General features: G+C 34.5%; 1 protein-coding gene across 1 annotated transcript in view; it reads right to left on the reverse strand.

Annotated features, from left to right (window-relative positions):
* MAN1A2 (mannosidase alpha class 1A member 2) overlaps positions 1 to 18,936 on the reverse strand; it is a 193,939-nt gene that overhangs the window by 34,728 nt on the left and 140,275 nt on the right. The window contains exons 11-12 of the mRNA XM_024119601.3: positions 10,807 to 10,979; positions 7,252 to 7,367 (exon numbers count right to left, since the gene is read on the reverse strand). Coding sequence (XP_023975369.1) covers positions 7,252 to 7,367; positions 10,807 to 10,979 — 289 coding nt within the window. The remainder of the gene's footprint in view (positions 1 to 7,251; positions 7,368 to 10,806; positions 10,980 to 18,936) is intronic.

The raw sequence follows: 18,936 nt of genomic DNA on the forward strand, positions 1-18,936 counted from the left end.
ATCTGGTACATAGCCCTCTTCCTTTTCATCTACGTCTATCTTCCTGTGAATGTGGTTTTTGTTCCACAGGCTGCAGGACTGTAGTTCTTCCTGCTTCTGCTGTCTGCCCTCTGGTGGATGAGGCTATCTAAGAGGCTTGTGTAAGTTTCCTGATGGGAGGGACTGGTCCATCACTAGGCATTTTAAGCATATACTCGAATCACTGGATGCAAATTTCGCCATCTGTAGTCTGTTTGTGTAAGTCTTGAGAAATTTTAACTTTTAATAATAGATTTGTGTATATTTTATGGCAGTAAATGGTAAAATGGACCAGTATGTACATATATTTTATGAATTCATAATGTACCTGACTTTTTTCTTAATTTTTTCAATATTTCTAGACCACTCAGTTCACCTGCATATTCTTTCAAATTGTCACAAATCTCCGAAAACTTTCCAATATGTTTATTGAAAATAATCTGTATATAAGTGGATTTGCATGGTTGAACCTCTATTATTCAAGGGTCAACTGTAGTTATCTTTGGGAAGTGAAACTAGATGTGGAATACAGAGAAACTTTTATTTTTCATTTTTTCTGTTCCATACTACTTAATTCATTTTGCTATATCCACATACTGTTTTCACACTTTAAAAAATATCTATATTAAAAACAACAACATTAGCCTTGATTTCTGAGGACCTACACAAGATAGAGGAGATAGATGTTTATATGACTAATTTTAACATGACAAGTGCTAAGCTTTTAATTCTGTACAGTTCAACAAACATCTGTTGAATGTATGCATACTCTATCCCAAACATGAAACTAAGCAGTGATGATATTAACATTTCACGTAGACTATCAGAACAAAGGAAGTATTGTAAGTCTACTTAAAAATGGCTTAATTCTGTCTTTGTGTTGGAGAGGACTCACAGAGATAGTGATATTTGAGCTAGACCTTGACAAAGTAATAGGATTTTGTAAGCGATTAAAAAAAGGAATGATAAATTTCATGCAGAAGGGAAAGCAAAAGTAAAAACACATAAGTGAAAATGTACAGTAGACAGGTATGGATCAAAGAAATGCATGGGGAAAGTGGTGGAACAGGAGATGTGCATAAAAAGGTACATGCAGCACTTAATCTTAATTATTCAGTATAAGAGCAAAGAATATAAACAATATGGAAGTAAGGAGCAATCTTTTTTATCCATCTTTCTCATTTGGGGAAGTATACCTGTAGGGTAACTTCTAGAAGTAGGATTACTGAAGCAAAATTAATGTGCTCTTAATATTTCAGCAGGTTCTTTTACAGATTTCACCACTCACATCAAACAACATACATTCTCACTTCCAGTGTTTATAAGTGACTGGATCCATACATCCTTGTTAACACCAGATTGCAAACTTTTAAAATCTTAAGTAATCTGATAGTGAAACATGGTATTTGATTATTAGTTTTATTTCATTTCTTTATGAGTGGGTCAAATATTTATTTTTCATGTATTTATGGTATTTTCCCTCTGTATTTTGCAGTGAACTGCCTTTACTTATTTTAACTTAATACTTATTCCTTAATAATTTCATATTTGAAGAAAATGTACCCACTATCAAATGTATTGCAAATATATTTTCCCAGTGTGTCATCTGTCTTACTTTGTTTAATGTTCTTTTTTTTTTTCTTACAGATGTCCATTTTGCTGTAGTTAAAAATTTAAATATTTTTCTTCTATGGTTTCTGGGTTTTGTGTCATGCCATCTTCACCCCCAGAGTTGGGAGAAAAAAAAAAAACTTCCAAATTTTTTCAGGATTTTATTTCATTTTTAATATTTAAAGCTATGTTCTATAAGATCAGTTTTAGTTATTTACAGGAATCCAGTTTTATTTCTTTTCTAATGGATAATTTTTCTAACTTCCTTTATTAGATTATTTAATTTTTCCTCAATGATCTGAACTGCCATTTTTCAAAGATAACATTTCCACATATAAGTGGGCCTATTTCCAAACTGTATCCTGTTCCACTGTTCCATTTATTCTGGTACTACTACTAAACCCTTTTAATTAGTATAGCTTTGTAATACTTTTAAAATGATCTCTTTTATATACAAATACTGTATACCATATGATATAAAGTAGGTTATAATATTTTTCACTATCTGGAGGGACCTGTCTCCTGTGGTGATTGTATACTTTGTCAGCATAGCTAAGCTGAAACTATATTTGTCAGAATTACTTTCTCTGATTCTGGGTTAGGGTTGGCTACAAAAACATACGCATGTGATGTGGAGGCTGAAGTAAAGCAGGAGCCATAACGCTCTGAGGGGCAGTGCAGGGTTGCCACATGCTGTTAAAGTTATGCATGTTGTCAGTGATTACCTGGCTCACCTCGGAGGTGTGGGGCAGCTGCCAGACCTGCAATTTCTGCAGTTCCTGTTGGAGCTCCTCATCAATTTCTCCAATTCCCAGGCCAGGCATGTATAGCCCCATGGCAGAAGGTGCCAGCTACTTCTGCAAGTCACCTGTTTATCAACGCTGGAGGCAGTGAGACACGTATGTGGGATCGTTGGTCCTTGTGAGTTCTAGTTTGTCCTTGTTCTCCATTGCTTCACATCTACCTTTTTTTCCCCAGCTCCCAGCCCTACTGTCCTATAGCGACTTTATACCTGCTATCTTGTATTTTGTGCCAGGTATAATTCTAAGGGCTTTGCTATATTAATCCCCATAACAAGCCCTTATTAGTAATTCCTCTTTTACGGATGATGAAACTGAGGTAGAGAAATTAAGTAACTTGTCCAACGTCACAAAGCTATTAAGGGAAAGAGTTGGGAAAAGATAGATAAGTATGAACTGGTTAAGAATACATAGGTTAGATGTCTTTAATGTTTGATTAACTTGGGTATATACAGAAAAGGCATACCTATTAAATATGTAAGTGACACAAAGCTAGAATAGCTAATACATTAAATGAAAAACTCAAGAGTTCAAAAAAATTTCAATAAATTAGAGTATGTTAAATCTAACAAAATAAGATTTAATAATGGATAAAGGTAAAATGTAATAAATTTCATAAAAGCTAATCATACCAATGTAAGATAGAAAATAATTATCTTAGTTCATGTTAAAAAAAAAAAGACCTATATCAAAATTTCAAGCTATGTTGACAGGGCTACCAGAAAACAGAATACAATAGTATTTTGCTCTGATGAAGGTATAAGGACCAAATTAGCAATTGTTACTCTGCACTGGTTTATTCACATCTTAAATGCAGTGTTCAGTCTAGAAAACCATGGAATCATCTCCAGATAAGTCAACCAGACTGGTATTGGAAAGAAATAGTACAGAAACTTGTCACCTTTAGCCTGATAAATACAAGTATTTTTAGTTAACATCCATGTAGAAGACTCCGTATTTCCAAATGGTAAAGTATGGATCACTGAATGGAACGCACAGTGAAGCAGATTTTAACTCAATATAAGAAAGATATGTCTAACAATGAAAGCTTCTGAACAATGTAATGGGTTAGCCTTATGAGGCAGTGAGCTGCCTGTTAACTAGAGATTAACAAAAGATTTTATGACAAAATATTCTGTATGTTGTAAAGAGATTTTTAGCATTGGGAATGTGTAGAGGGGAGGGATGGGTTGCAGTGGTGTATGTTAGATCTCTAAATTTTTTTGCAGCTCAAAAAATGTCTTTTGATTCTAGGCACAAAGACAGCCAATGAATTTGAGACAGGAAAATGTGACTGCAGTTTAATTTATTTTAAAACATTTTTTACCTGATTACAAAAGCAAAACCAGAAATGGATTTAAAAGAATAACACCAATTAAGCTAAATCACAGTATACATTTTGAAGTTATTGAAATAATATTAAGATGTGCATCTATATATGTATATGTGCACTTAATAGCTTACTTAACATTATACTGTGACGAGTCTATAATTGCTATTGGTTCCATAATACCCATTGTTGATGTGCCATAATTTATTTAACCTTTCAACTAATATTGAACATATAGTAGTAACTCTTCATTTTTATAACTTCAATAAACATCCATGCACATCTTTTTCCATAGCTTTCACTATATAAAAGTCTTGACATATTCTTATATATATAGTTTTCCAGAATTTTGCCATTATATTCAAATTTTGAATTTTAAGATAGGAAGGGGGAAAAAGCACACAAGCAAGATACACAGACAGGTGCACACATGCAAAACAACTTCTGCCCTGGAGATTCTGATACCAGTGAAAGCAGACACACCATGGTGGTAAACTTGGTCTTAATTTTATGTATTTCTCTTTTCTTTTAATATAAATTCATTAAGAAGACTATGTTTCCAACTAAGCTGTGATTTTTCTTAGCCATTTAATACCTGACATATATAAACTCAAGAAAAACTGACTGAAATGTACCCTCAACACGCACACTTTTCTCAATTTATCAGACCTTCAAATAAAGATGTAACAATTGAGCTGAGGTGAAATGAATGTAGTGCTCAACTGTGATAAATTTCTTAGCCTAGGTTTTGTTATAAATACCTGTATGATTCCTCCTTTGACTTTTTCTACTTTTATTGATCCAAATGTATTTGTGTGTGTGTATATATATATAACTGGTTATCTAGAGTATTGCGTTGAGAAGGATTCTTCCTGAACTTGGCAGGGAAAAGTACCAAGGTCAACTGTTGATATCCCATATACTGCAAGGGGAAAAGCACCATGGCACATATGTATTTGCAGCCCTACCCCATGTGCTGAAGTGCTCAAGGTGTGTACTGAGGAGGCATTTGAGAATTAATTATGAAAGCCAACCTGCAAGAGGTAAGATCTGAACTTTATTTAGAGAGGGGCATTAACTGATAGAAAGAATAAAGACATTCCTGCCAGAGCCAAAGAAATATGAAATAGACAATGAAATTCAAAGGAACAGATTATAGATAGATAGATAGATAAACAGATAGATTAACTTGGTTTAAGGATAGAATATATAAAGAAAAGAAGTGAGAAATGAAGCTAGAGATGAATGAGCCATTGGAGCTTTTGAGCAGGAGAAGAGTGACATGAAGAAAATGGTATATGAATGTTGAAAATCAAGTAATTTCTAAGACTAGAGGAGGCCTCAAAATCAGCATTTTACCACTACCGTAGTAATATTCAATTCAGGCAAGATGCTCAGGAAAGATGCTAATAACACTGAGTGAGAAAGACTGTTGGAAAAAGGATATTCACACAGTCTCAAAGTTATCACTCCACAGATCACGTATTACAAAAAGAAAAAAGATTCTTTACATGACCTTATAATCAAATCTAACCTTATGATCAAATTTAAAATCATCAATGAGTTAAATCGTTATCATGAAATGAGGCCACATCATTTATATAATATTCATGCCAAAAATGTTTAACCTAAATCTGATCATAAGGAAACAATCACAAATATCTAAATTGAGGGGCATTCTTCAAAACAACTAGCCTGAATACTTAATGTCAATGTCATAAAAGACAAAAGAAGAATAAGGAAACTTCGTTCTAGGTTAAAGTAGACTAAAGAAACATGACAAGCAAATGCAACAATTGATCCTTTACTGGACCCTGGGTTGGGGTTAAAAAAAAAAAGTTATAAAGTATATTATTAGAACAATTGAAAAATTTGAAAATGGACTACATACTAAGCAGCAGTATTGTATGAATGTTAAGTTTCACAAGCGTGATAACTGTATTGTGATTGTGTAAGATTATGCCCTTTTTCTAAAAACTCCTGCGTAAATAACAGAATGCTGGTAACTCAAATTATAAAGCAAATAAATGAATAAGCAAACAAGTAGAACTGTGTCTATGTATACATATACATGGGGGTACGGGAATGCAGCAAAAATTAACAAAAGGTAAATCTAGGTGAAAGATACAATCATTGTACTATTCTTACGATTTGTCTGGGCTTAAAAAACAGTAAAAAAAATTTTAAAAGAGAGAGATCTTACATAATTTGGGTCAAATTCCACAGTTGACAACTATGAAAACTGAAAGCAAGGAAGTTTTATTTTGACATGTTCATTCAGCTAGGTTGTAGCAAGTGTATAACTAAAGCTCCTGCGATTTTATCTTCCAGTCCAGTGCTCTTTCAACTATCTACAGTCTCAAGCCTAATCACACAGGATAAACAAATACAAGAAATGACTGGAGGTAGGAAACTGACTAAACCATCTCAGCAAAATAAGGATTTGGTCTAGGGTCAACTACAGATACGGAAACGAGGGGGCAAAATAAAGAAACGATATAACAAGAAAGTGATATATTAGAATGAGAAAAAAATAACCATAACATACAAGCTGAGAAGATAGGAAAATAAAAATATCAGGGATAATAAAAGAAAAATTGGAGTAAGATTGCCATTTAGGATAAGAAACGTAGTTTGAGACATGTACATTTAAACCATAATACACCAGAATGTAAGCTAGAAATATACTAGAATGTAAAGTCCAAGAGACTGAGAATTTTTGTCCCTTTTGCCTACTGATATATCCTCAAATAACCTGAACAATGTCTGGAAATAACATTTTTTGGAACAAATGTAGGGACAGTTTATGAGGCATTCAGGTAGAGACTGACTGGAAATAGAAATGTGAAATTTAAAAGAAGGCATTAAGGACCTTACTTTGCAGGGTTTTTGGGAAGTAGACATATTTAAGGTCTCCACCTTCTTCCAGGAAAGTTTATAAAATTCTGCCCGGGATTTTGAGTATAAGCCCAAATAATAAAGCTGTCTTTTTTCTTTTCAATTATTCCCTTTATACAGATATCTTTACAGGAAACCTCATTGGGAGGATGAGTGGCTATGGTCATACACCCTCTAGTAACCATCAAAACTCTATGATTGCTCCTAACAGATTTCATTAGCTACAACAGGGAGTTGAGGTGTGATCCCAGGACCAGCATCATCTGTACCACCTGGGAGTTTGTCAGAAATGTAAATTCTTAGGGTCCACCCTAGACCTACTGAATCAGAAACTGGGTATGGTCTGGTAATCTGTATTTTAAGAAGTCCTCTAGGTGATTCTAATGCATAGTAAAGAGCTAAATACAAAATAAAGGTACTCTTATTTGACAAAATGCCTTCATGAGATGCAGCTAAAAATTGAAGACTCAATTACATAAAAAGATTTTTGTAATAAAATTTAGTGTAACATCACATAGTCATAATTCATCATGTAGGGACCACAGAGTAAAACCTGCCTACAATTTAAAAAAATTTTTTAAGGCATCTACTTACTTTAATGTTTCAGCAAGAAAGAAGCTCTGCTGTACATCATCATGTGTAGGAGTAGAGGAATATACATCCTTCACGCCAGAAAATCCACCATTGACTCGGCAATACTTTTCAATAGCCTGTGAAAGAGATGAGACAAGAGTCAATTCCATAGAGTTTCAAACTTAGAAGGACAAGTTAAGGAACCACAGTCAAAAGTTTAAAGAGATCTCTATAAGAATTTGACAGTTTCAGAATAAGATTTTACTTGTCTGGTCTTCCTCCTTTCTAATGAAAAGCTAATTAACACTAAAAGTGTTTATTTAATCAAATTGTTAATTTTTATATAGTTCCATTTTGATTACAGCTTGGTTTTTAAAGTCTCCTTACCAAAGGTTTCGTACTTTTCTCTATCTAAGTATTTTAAACATTTTTTTAACATCTTTATTGGAGTATAATTGCTTTACAATGGTGTGTTAGTTTCTGCTTTATAACAAAGTGAATCAGCTATATGTATACCCACATCCCATATCCCCTCCCTCTTGCGTCTCCCTCCCACTCTCCCTATCCCACCCCTCTAGGTGGTCACAAAGCACCGAGCTGATCTCCCTGTGCTATGTGGCTGCTTCCCACTAGCTATCTATTTTACATTTGGTAGTGTATATATGTCCATGCCACTCTCTCACTTCGTCTCAGCTTACCCCTCCCCCTCCCCATGTCCTCAAGTCCATTCTCTACGTCTGTGTCTTCATTCCTGTCCTGCCCTTAGGTTCTTCAAAAACTTTTCTTTTTTTAGATTCCATATATATGTGTTAGCATACGGTATTTGTTTTTCTCTTTCTGGCTTACTTCACTCAGTGTGACAGACTCTAGGTCCATCCGCCTTACTACAAATAACTCAATTTCGTTTCTTTTTATGGCTGAGTAATATTCCATTGTATATATGTGTCACATCTTCTTTATCCATTCATCTATCAATGGACAATTAGGTTGCTTCCATGTCCTGGCTATTGTAAACAGTGCTGCAATGAACATTGTGGTATATGTCTCTTTTTGAATTATGGTTTTCTCAGGGTATATGCTCAGTAGTGGGATTGCTGGGTCATATGGTAGTTCTATTTTTAGTTTTTTAAGGTACCTCCATACTGTTCTCCACAGTGGCTGTATCAATTTACATGAATACGTTTTTAAACACATATTCTTCACAATGATCATGCATCTTTACCACTGTAGAACATCAGAGCAGTTTAAGGATACTGTGAAAGTATCAGGGAGGCATGACTAATCTTTAAGCCATTTAGAGACATTTCTCAAAGGCATGTTTTCATGCATAACATATTCAAGTTTGGAAATCTGAAGATGTCAATTGGAATAGTTAAAGCTACAGAAGACATGAGATACCACTATTCTATCCCAGCTTGTCTTCCCTTTTCTTTCTTTAAACCCAACATGGGAGCCAGTGGTGGGCAAGAAGGAAAATTCTATTTAAGATGTGAGTTCTTCTCTTTTGTCTCCACACTGCACCCCCTTCTCATCATGTCATACTTCTGAAACTTGCATTTTAAGTATAATTATTTCAGTTGTTGTTCTTCAGAGTTGTGTGTGTCCATATAGGCTATAGAAGCAAAATTTTAACTCTGTAATTCAAATATGGACAGACATGGGTTAAAGTTTGAGCTTGTCAAACCTTTAAGAAGGCGCACAGGAAAAAAAAGAACCTTAGGAAAAGGATAAATTATCCTTTAGTGTTTCTCAATGAGAAGATGCATTTCTGCCACCATCTCTCACCTCCCTGCCCCACATGATTCAGATACATCTCCCATATTCCTCTAATTAAGAAGCATTAAATATTAGTGGACATTCAAGTCATATTCATTGGATTACTTTACCTATTTCCCCTATATAAAATATTGCTTGATATATGTAAGCATTAGTAAAAGCCATTGCTACACAACAGAAGTGTGTGTGTGTGTGTATGTGTGTGTGTCCTATTCCCAAACCACCGTGCCAACATTTTGTCTATCTCTCAACTGCAGCAGGACCCTCCTGCACAGAGAGTTTCACTAGCAGCTGTGTTTCCAATTTTGGACCCAGGTAGTCAGAGAAAAGCAGCATCAATAAATGCTTCTTCTGTTCCTGCTCTGTATTCATAACTGCCTTGTTTCCATTAATATTCTCTTACTGTTAAACTCCATAAGGACCATCTATGTCTCAATGACAAATGACACATAAATGTCCTCACCTTAGTTCGTCTTTATCACATTATTCCTAGATTATCACAGTGGTCTCCAAAACCCACCAATTTGCAGATTATAATAAGATCCTTTTGTTTTGTTACTCCCCACTAAAAAGTCTTCAGTAGTTCCTTCCCCTTTCAAAAACCTTTAGTAGTCCCATAACGGATTCTTAAAGTTAGGGAGCTTTGGTGGGTAGGAGATGGTGAAGAAAAAGAAGATCTGAGGGGTTTTTTAGACAGGCAAAGGACTTTTAATCCCCACCTGCCAAAGGAGAAACACTTATATAGTAACTGAGAAAACTAAGTATGTGTGTTATTCCTGAAGCACTGAGTAAATTATTCATGCCTTGACCTGGTATGTAAGGCCATCTACATAATGGCTCCAAACTTCTCTCTCTCTTGAGTTGCCCCTGTGAAACCTTTTTACATAAATTGGTCTATATTCTGCCCTAAAACTCATCTTGCACATTCTTGTCTGAGCAATTTACTAACACTACTTACCTCACCTAGAATGTCCTCATTCTATCTAGAGTGCAAGTTTAAGCTAAACAATTTGAATATGAATATCCACCATAATTAGTACTATTTATCATAATTATTATGTCTTAGAGAATAAAACACCTCCTCACTCCCAGTGATAATCTATACTTTCATGAAAACTCTAATGATTTCTCTTCCTCCCAGGTACTGATGACAATGGAATTCTCTGAAAGGCTAGCATTTTATGAATAAACAATTTGCTTATTTTACTAACCATTAAAAATTCCTCATTTCAAATACACACACACACACACACGTGTGTGTGTGTGTGTGTGTGTATATATATATATATATATATATATATGGAAAGAGAAAGAGAGAGAGTTTGTTGGGGTTTTTTTGTCTTTCAATGTAGAAAATTTTTTAAAATTCACTATTCCTTCTTATGGTGCCACTAAGGAATTACTCTGAACACAAGCTGAAGTGAATGGGGGTTAATCTACCCAGGCTGTGAATCTGGGCAATTTCACAGTGATTTTATTTTTCCCCCAGAGGTTAAGCATTAATAGGCAAGTATAGAAATTTTATAATCATAGTGAAAAACTGCCATTTAAATGACTCCTTCAGTTATTCAGTAAGAATAATGAGTGAATACTAGGAGGAAAATAGTTCTAATAGAAAACTAAACTGGATTTTAAGGTTTACTTCTACTGCTTAAGAAACAAACTAACTGTTTTTCCATCAAAAAAATGAAAGTAACCCTATAGTTACTGAACATGAGGTAACATGGATGAGGATACATGGCACTACAGGAGGCTTAATTGAACACTCTTGCACATAAAGTGAAATATTGGCTTATTTACCAGTGCTGCTTCCCAGCCCCACTCCCTATATCTTGGATCATGAGTGAATCGCCACAGGTACCAATAGGTTTCAATTACTTCTGGACGTAGGATGTAATACTTTTCAGCCTGCCGAACTGCCACAGCCTCTACTGCACCATCAAACTTGAATGATTCAGGACCTAGTTTTAATGCTGTAACATGACAAAAGAAATAAATGAACACAATAAACCATTTGTGTTTGTTTGCCAGAGTTTTTTCCTCCCCCTGAAAGAATGCAGCATGAAGTAAAGTTGTTTTGTTGTTTGTCTTATTTTTATTGTTGCTGTTTTGCAAAATCAGTGATTTTAAAAGATCTGCATTTGATTTTCTTACAAATATTCCTATTATTCTGACGTAAAATATTTCTCATAAATAATGTACATCAACATACTGCTATATCTAACTAAACTGACAAAAGTCTAGTAATCCTTTGGAAACAAATGCCAAGCTAGACATAAACACATTACATATTCTGTTTTGGTCCAAAATCAAATGAGACGGGTAACGGTTGTGCACAATTATTTTTTAAAAAGTCAAGACAATTTAAAAGTCCTTTTAATATAACACATACATATAAGAAAACATTTTAGAGCTCAGATTTTGAATTAGATTTAGTTAGTCCCTAACCTTTTAAAGCATACCACAGTAAGAAACAATACATTTTTAAAACTTAAACCAGTTTTAAAAATCATCTCTCTTTGCCTATAGCTTCTGTATATACAGCTAGGAAGAGGTTCAAAACGCCAACCACTAAGAATTTCATCAGTAAATTGCCTATTTATCAGTTTGAATAAACACCTGAAACTAACACAATATTGTATATCAACTATAGTTAAATAAAAATAAAAATTTTTTTAAACATGGCCATAACACATATATTTCAACATTACATAATACTCCTTAAATGATATGACTTCCATTCAGGCTGGAATTCAGCACTACATGAAAGGCTTTTTAAGAACCTCTTTCTAATCACACCCAGCACCCTAAACCTGGCAATATAAAACCATCCTCCACTGGGGTGCTGGAGTCACACACAATTACCACTCTCAGCTGTCATCTTTCTTTCTTTTTACTAGTTTGTACCAGTGGCAAACAGTTTCAAAGTCTCTCGCCTCTTTCAAGAAATGCTGGACACTTTTATATTTTCTCAGAAAAGGGAGAGTAAGAACTATACCATAAACAAAATCATGCCATAGTTGTTGGCATGACATGTGTTGCAGCAGCCAAATTTTAGCATTACAAGGGTGACGCCATAAACTCCAAATAATCACAATTCAAAGAAGGTGAAAATAAAGCATTTCGTACCACTCTCCACCCCCAAGAAAAAACACAAAACCAGAAACACTATAGTGATGGTAGATAGCTCTATTAAAAGCAAGGCGTGTGATCCAGAAGAGTTAATACCCACAGTTTGTTTACTGCTAAGTCTTGGAGAACTAAAGCAGAACTTAAGCAGGGGTTTTTAACCTGAGGATCATGAACTCTACGGTAGGCTTTGGAAGAGGGAGATTAATGTTGTGCTAAAGAAGCCTCTGAAATTACATGCTAAATTTTATGTGTGCTCATACAGCTCTGACCACCTCCTCAATGGGATATGAGGTTAGGACTAACTAAGAAATTATCAATGTTTTGTAAGAAAACTTCTACTCAGCTTATTGACAAGGTCTGGCATACAATCAAATATTATCTGTCATTTAATAAATGTTTTAAAAATAATAAAAGTCAAACATCATAAGCACTGAGATGATGATAATCCAATAAATAGTAAGATAAGTCATTTTGTCTGGATTTCTTGTTTTTCTTTTCTCAAAGACTATGAGTGTTAATTGATCATACAGAGTTTTCAAATGATACTCTTAAGGCTAACTTTAAATTAGATAATAACTTCTGTAATTATAATGATATTATCACCTGAATTGAAGTAGAAATTGGCTGCATGGAACTAATATTTTAGACTTCTTACTAAAAATTTTATTTCACTGATCAGTCATTCATAACTTCACAAATAAAACATACCAGAAAGATAACATATTTGTTCTGTGAGGAGCTGGTGAGTAAAAAACACACAAGCCACATCCATTGGTATGCAGTATATAATATATACATACCACATACCATTGGTATGTGATATGTAATATATACATACCACATCCATTATTTTTGTCAAATCATTGCTTTCATGTTTCTGAGGGCATTATTTCTTAGATGCTCTTTTGTCTATGCAATGCTGTAAAAAAATAATTTCATAACATTCTACCTTGCACTTAATTTCTACTCCCTGTCTTAAATTTCCCACTTACATTGATATATCATTTCTAAAAGGAAAATAATGAATCCAACAAGTAAAAATTGAGTCAAAATCATAAATAATTTAGTGTCTAGGTAAAAAGAACTCTAGAGGATGCAAAAATCATATAACGTAGGTAAAGGAAAGAGACATGCACAAAGAAAAAATTGAAGTAAAATATCAAATGTGATAAAAGTCAGTTGTAAGAAAATAAAAGATAATTTTAAAGAAGGCACAGAATAGTTTGTAAAGTCATGGGAAAAAAAAATTCATGAGTCCTCCAAGATAGGTAGAATCTGTAGAAATGGAAAAATAAGTACACTTAAGTCAACAAAAGAAATTCAACAAAAGCTAAAAAGCATGAGGAATATTCTGGGACAGGCAATCAGAATACAGTTTGAATGGGCTAATAGTAAGGGAAGAACTTAAACTATTTTCCTGTATCCTTCCCTCCTACTAACTTCTCTTAAGGAAAAAATAATTGTAGAAACTCTTAAAATATGTCCATTACTCCATGTTCAATGGATGTTTTGTCCATTGGACATGTTATATGTATCTAAAGAGATTAAACTTCCCCCCAAAATGTGATAGTATGCAGTCTAAGAAAGGTGTTATCCAATTTCAATATGAAATAAATTAAGTTATATAATAGTCATTATTTTAATGATGTTCAGCAATTTTTTTTTTTTTTTAATCTAGGAACCCAGATCAAGAAGGTACTATATTTTGGAAGTCTAAGATCTGGTTTGGCATTAATTTTGCATTTTACCTCAGAATAAACTAAAACAATGTACCAATCTAGCTTCCCATGTAGGCATAATAATGTTTAACTACCAGTAAGTTACTGCTCAGTCTCATGAAAAGATACAGCAACATTTCCTACAAACCCAGCTAAGTATTAAGCAGCAGGCCATGTTTATCAGTAAGCGGAATATATGAAGAATACCAGAGTTTGAAATAATGTTAATTATAATTCCAACAAACTGAAGTGAAATCCCAAGGCAGTAATTATTGTATGAATTTAGCCCAAATAACTGCTAAGAAGTGAATATATTTTTAAACAAGGTTGCCAAAAATTATAGCATAGCTATAAGAAAATACAGCAGAAGATGTAATGGTGGGAAGTAAGCAAAACTAGACTTGCACTTCTTAATTAAAGGATCTAAGGTGAGATTAAAGATAAGTAAAAATAGTGAAAGATGTGAAAATATAGGATACAAATCAAATAGTAATCTTTTGGGGCATACGATGGCAAAGAGAGTCACAGGTTCATTGACTGGCAATGTGAAAATGACGTCAGAACAAGCATGACAGCAACAACCAGAGACTGCATTTTTATTTTTATTTTTTTTTAATTTTTTTAATTTAATTTTATTTTATTTTTTTGTGGTATGCGGGCCTCCCCCTGCTGTGGCCTCTCCCGCTGCGGAGCACAGGCTCCGGACGCGCAGGCTCAGGGGCCATGGCTCACGGGCCCAGCCGCTCCGCGGCATGTGGGATCCTCCCAGACCGGGGCACGAACCCGGTTCCCCTGCATCGGCAGGCAGACGCGCAACCACTGCGCCACCAGGGAAGCCCTGAGACTGAATTTTTAAATTTTTCATTTGTACTCACAACATTCTGAGGAAGACAGCGTAGGTATTATTACCCCAATTTTTTGCAGATGGAGTAACTGAGGCTTTAGGAAGGCTAAATGATTTGCCTAAAGCTCATAGATAATAAATAGTGAAACACGGGATTTTTGCATCCTAGTTCACATGTTCTTTTCATAATATCAGTGTTTCATATCAGCATTATGAAATGTGAAAGTCAGAAATATAGGGAATCCTTTCGTAACTTTGGTATTCTATGAATTTCTCAAAGGCAGGGAAGATATCTTGTTCACACTTCAACCTGTAAGAATTCAGCATAATGCCTGGCACATAATATGTGCTCCATGTTTAATGGAGTGAATGATTAATGTAATAACCATAATATACCATATTTTAATATGTCTGTTGCATGAAATGCTACAATTTTAGATCTAGTATTTGATTTGTGGTGAAAAGCTGCATAACAAGTCTTATTATTATCATGGGTCCTAGTACAAACACTTAATATCCACTCTGGTCCTCAATGTTTTACTTATTTCAGCTTTAAGTATATATTTGATATTCTATATCAACATCATGACTATATGTATATATATATATATATATTTTGCATCGGCAGGCGGATTCTCAACCACTGCGCCACCAGGGAAGCCCATGACAATATATTTTAACTTCTATTTGTAACTCAGATAACAGACTTTAGATGTATTATATACTAACTTAAACCACCACAAAATAACATCTGCTTCAATGTCCCTTTGACTTAGTTATATTTTGTCACGAAATGGAATCCTTGATTTAGTTACTGAGAGAAGTGAAGGGTCAGTTTCACCACAAATTCAATTCTTTATTATATAAAAATAACTTGACAGATTTATGAACTAGGATAAATTTTAAGCCAACCATATTTGTTTCATGGTACCTGATGATTAATTAACCCTAAAACATAAATTCAGTTATTTAACTAAAGCAACAATTCAACTTCTGAAATCACAATCAGAAATTCCTGGTTTTTAGTTTTTCAGGGAACTCATTTTCCATTACTTCATATAGAAACATACATTTTGGGGACCTCCCTGGTGGAGCAGTGGTTAAGAATCTGCCTGCCAATGCAGGGGACACAGGTTCAAGCCCTGGTCCGGGAAGATCCCACATGCTGCAGAGCAACTAAGCCCATGCGCCACGACTACTGAGCCTGCGCTCTATAGAGCCCGTGAGCCACAACTACTGAACCCGTATGCCACAACTACTGAAGCCTGCGTGCCTAAAGCCCGTGCTCTGCTATAAGAGAAGCCACCACAATGAGAAGCCCGCGCACCGCAACTAAGAGTAGCCCCCACTTGCCACATCGCCACAACTAGAGAAAGCCCAAGCGCAGCAACGAAGACCCAATGCAGCCAAAAATAAATAAATAAATAAAATAATAATAATAATTTTTTAAAAATACATTTTTAAAGCCAGAGAAAAACTTGGAAGACCTAGTCCATGTTTCTCAACCCTATTCTCCAGGCTTTTATTTAAACCTAATTGCCTTCTCCTTCCATGAAATATTATTAACAAATATATACTGTTTAACTATCTATGACTGTGTGTGTGTGTGTGTGTGTGTGTGTGTGTGTGTGTGTGTGTGTGTGTGTGTATGCTTTATATTTAAAGATATTTTTTGCCCCCAGGAACCAATTTTTGTCACCTGTAAAACTGAGAATTGTCTCATTTTTTTAGGTAAGGACACTGAAGCCCAGAAATATCACATATTTGCCTAAAGCAACATAAGAGGTTCTTTTTAAAGGCACAAATAACTTAAAATTATTGGTGAACTGACCAAGAGACAAACTACTAGTTATCTAGATACCAATTATACACTCAATATAACTAATATCTTTATAGGCAAGGCATGTAACCTAAATCAACTCTGTATTCTTTTAAGCAACTGATTTTACAGAAGCTGAAATAAATGGATGACATGGATTCTTCTATATTAAAATAAACAACGTTAGCCCATACATCCCTAAAAGCCCTACCTATTGTCTTTAAAACAACTTCTTCAAAATCTTTATTAACAAAAACAGAATTCAGAAAAATAATTTTAAAAAAGATGCAGGAACATTATTTTCAGAATTAAAATTCATGTTTTTAAGAAAATGATTTACTGTGTCAGAATAAATTATTTTGAAGTGAAAACTGCCTATATATTTCCCTTCTAATTCCTGGACATATTTTTATCTTAGAAATTATTTTAGACTAAGTAATTAGCATTAATAATATTCTTACCAGTTCTGTCATATGACTCATGACATGTACGTGCAATTTCCGCTCCTAGCTCTAAATAATGTCCAGCTTGATCCATTCTAGAACCATCTGCTCCTAGTACAAACATTCCCCCAGCAAAGCAGGCCAAATGCCCCATCTTCTTTTCCAAGTGCCCGTTCTTCCATTCTCCAATAAAGGTAAGACCTCCCCGAGACTTCCTAATAAGATGTTTTTCTATAGCCTATAAGAAAGAGTAGATATTCAAAATTTTAGAGGAAAAGTGTTAGTATTCAAACTTACTACATCCTTCTCACACAAAACCTTGGTAATATGAAATTCTACAAAGCTGTAACTTTCCCAAACTGGAAGACTTAATTTACAATAATTAAGTTTGGGAGTGAGCAATCAAGTTACACATAATCTTGAACAAATATCCAAATCACAACTATAATGAGACAAGGTGGGAGAGAGGAGACTGGCCTCAAGATTACCTTTCAACACAACACTACCCATATTACAGGTTTTTTCTTCTTGCTCTAAATGAAATTCATAATAATCAGTCAATTGAGGTCAGGATGACAAGTTATAACCCAGAGGCTCTACCAGTTTATTTTCTATTTCATACAACAAAAAATGAATAGGAAGAAAACACCCAAGTTAATCAGAAAAATGTGATTTTGATAATCAGTTAAAATGGTTTCTTTTTCATGTAACTATACATCTTGTCAAAGTGTTTAAAAAAGGCATATTAGGTGAGATACATTATATGTTATAAAACTTAGAAAAACAGTTTAAACTTCAAACTTAACTCCTTAGTCCCTTACTTCACAGACTTAGGCATTTGTTTTGGATGCTGTGCCAGGGTTAAGAGAGGCCATGGGACAATGTCAATTTTACTTCTTCTGAAATGTCAACTTTCCTTAAAGCAGTGGGAATAGAAAGATAAATATTTTACATTAAACCTGAATATAACACAAAGCAGAGTCCAACAATCATCACATTTCATTTTAAAAACGAAAAAGTTTAAGAGCTTTGTTCCTTTGGACCATGTTCTTAGACTTTGCTCAGAGGGGCTAAAGAATAATTCTCTACCTTTAGAGGTACTTCTTTGTAAAAGTATAAGGAATTGCATTAATTCAGTTCTCTTTGGTAGAAATTATTATACATAATTAAATACTATACTTTTCTGACAATAAAAAGTAATAAGACTCAACTCACATTTTTATTGTGGGCTGTTTTCTGACAAGCTCAATAACAATCAGCTTTTGAAAAATTTATTCTATATTCTTTATCACAATAATGTTTGTTCTACAGAAACACAAGGACTATGCCTTATTCATCATCTTACACTCCACAAACCCCATAAGTGTAGTATGCATTCAACAATTGTTCAATTAATAAGTCATTTTATAAATAAATGGTACTCTTTGATAATTGTATTTGACCTGTTAGAGGAAGAAGGGGTAGCTAATAAGCAAAATAATAAGGGACTACCATTGGATTATAAATGTTTATTGTTGTTTTATTTTAACCACAGTACTATGAAGCACAAATAAAAACATTAGTTTTTTGAGTAAAGGGACAATGTTTTTCATCTTTGTGGACCTCCCTGCATCTAACATGTGGGTAAACTTTTTACCAACAATTCACTTACAGACCCCTGAAATTTCTTATACGGCTCCCTTCTCTCAGTAAAATTAACACAAATGTCTAAGAGTTCAACTTATATAAAAATTTTTGAATGGCAGTTAAGAGTAATATTATTGCTTTTCTATTAAAAAGTGTTAAACAGGGCTTCCCTGGTGGCGCAGTGGTTGCGAGTCCACCTGCCGATGCAGGGGACACGGGTTCGTGCCCTGGTCCGGGAAGATCCCACATGCCGCGAAGCGGATAGGCCCGTGAGCCATGGCCGCTGAGCCTGTGCGTCCGGAGCCTGTGCCCCGCAACGGGAGAGGCCACAACAGTGAGAGGCCCGCG

Source organism: Physeter macrocephalus, chromosome 4 (assembly GCF_002837175.3).
Source record: "Physeter macrocephalus isolate SW-GA chromosome 4, ASM283717v5, whole genome shotgun sequence".
Lineage (NCBI taxonomy): Eukaryota > Metazoa > Chordata > Mammalia > Artiodactyla > Physeteridae > Physeter > Physeter macrocephalus.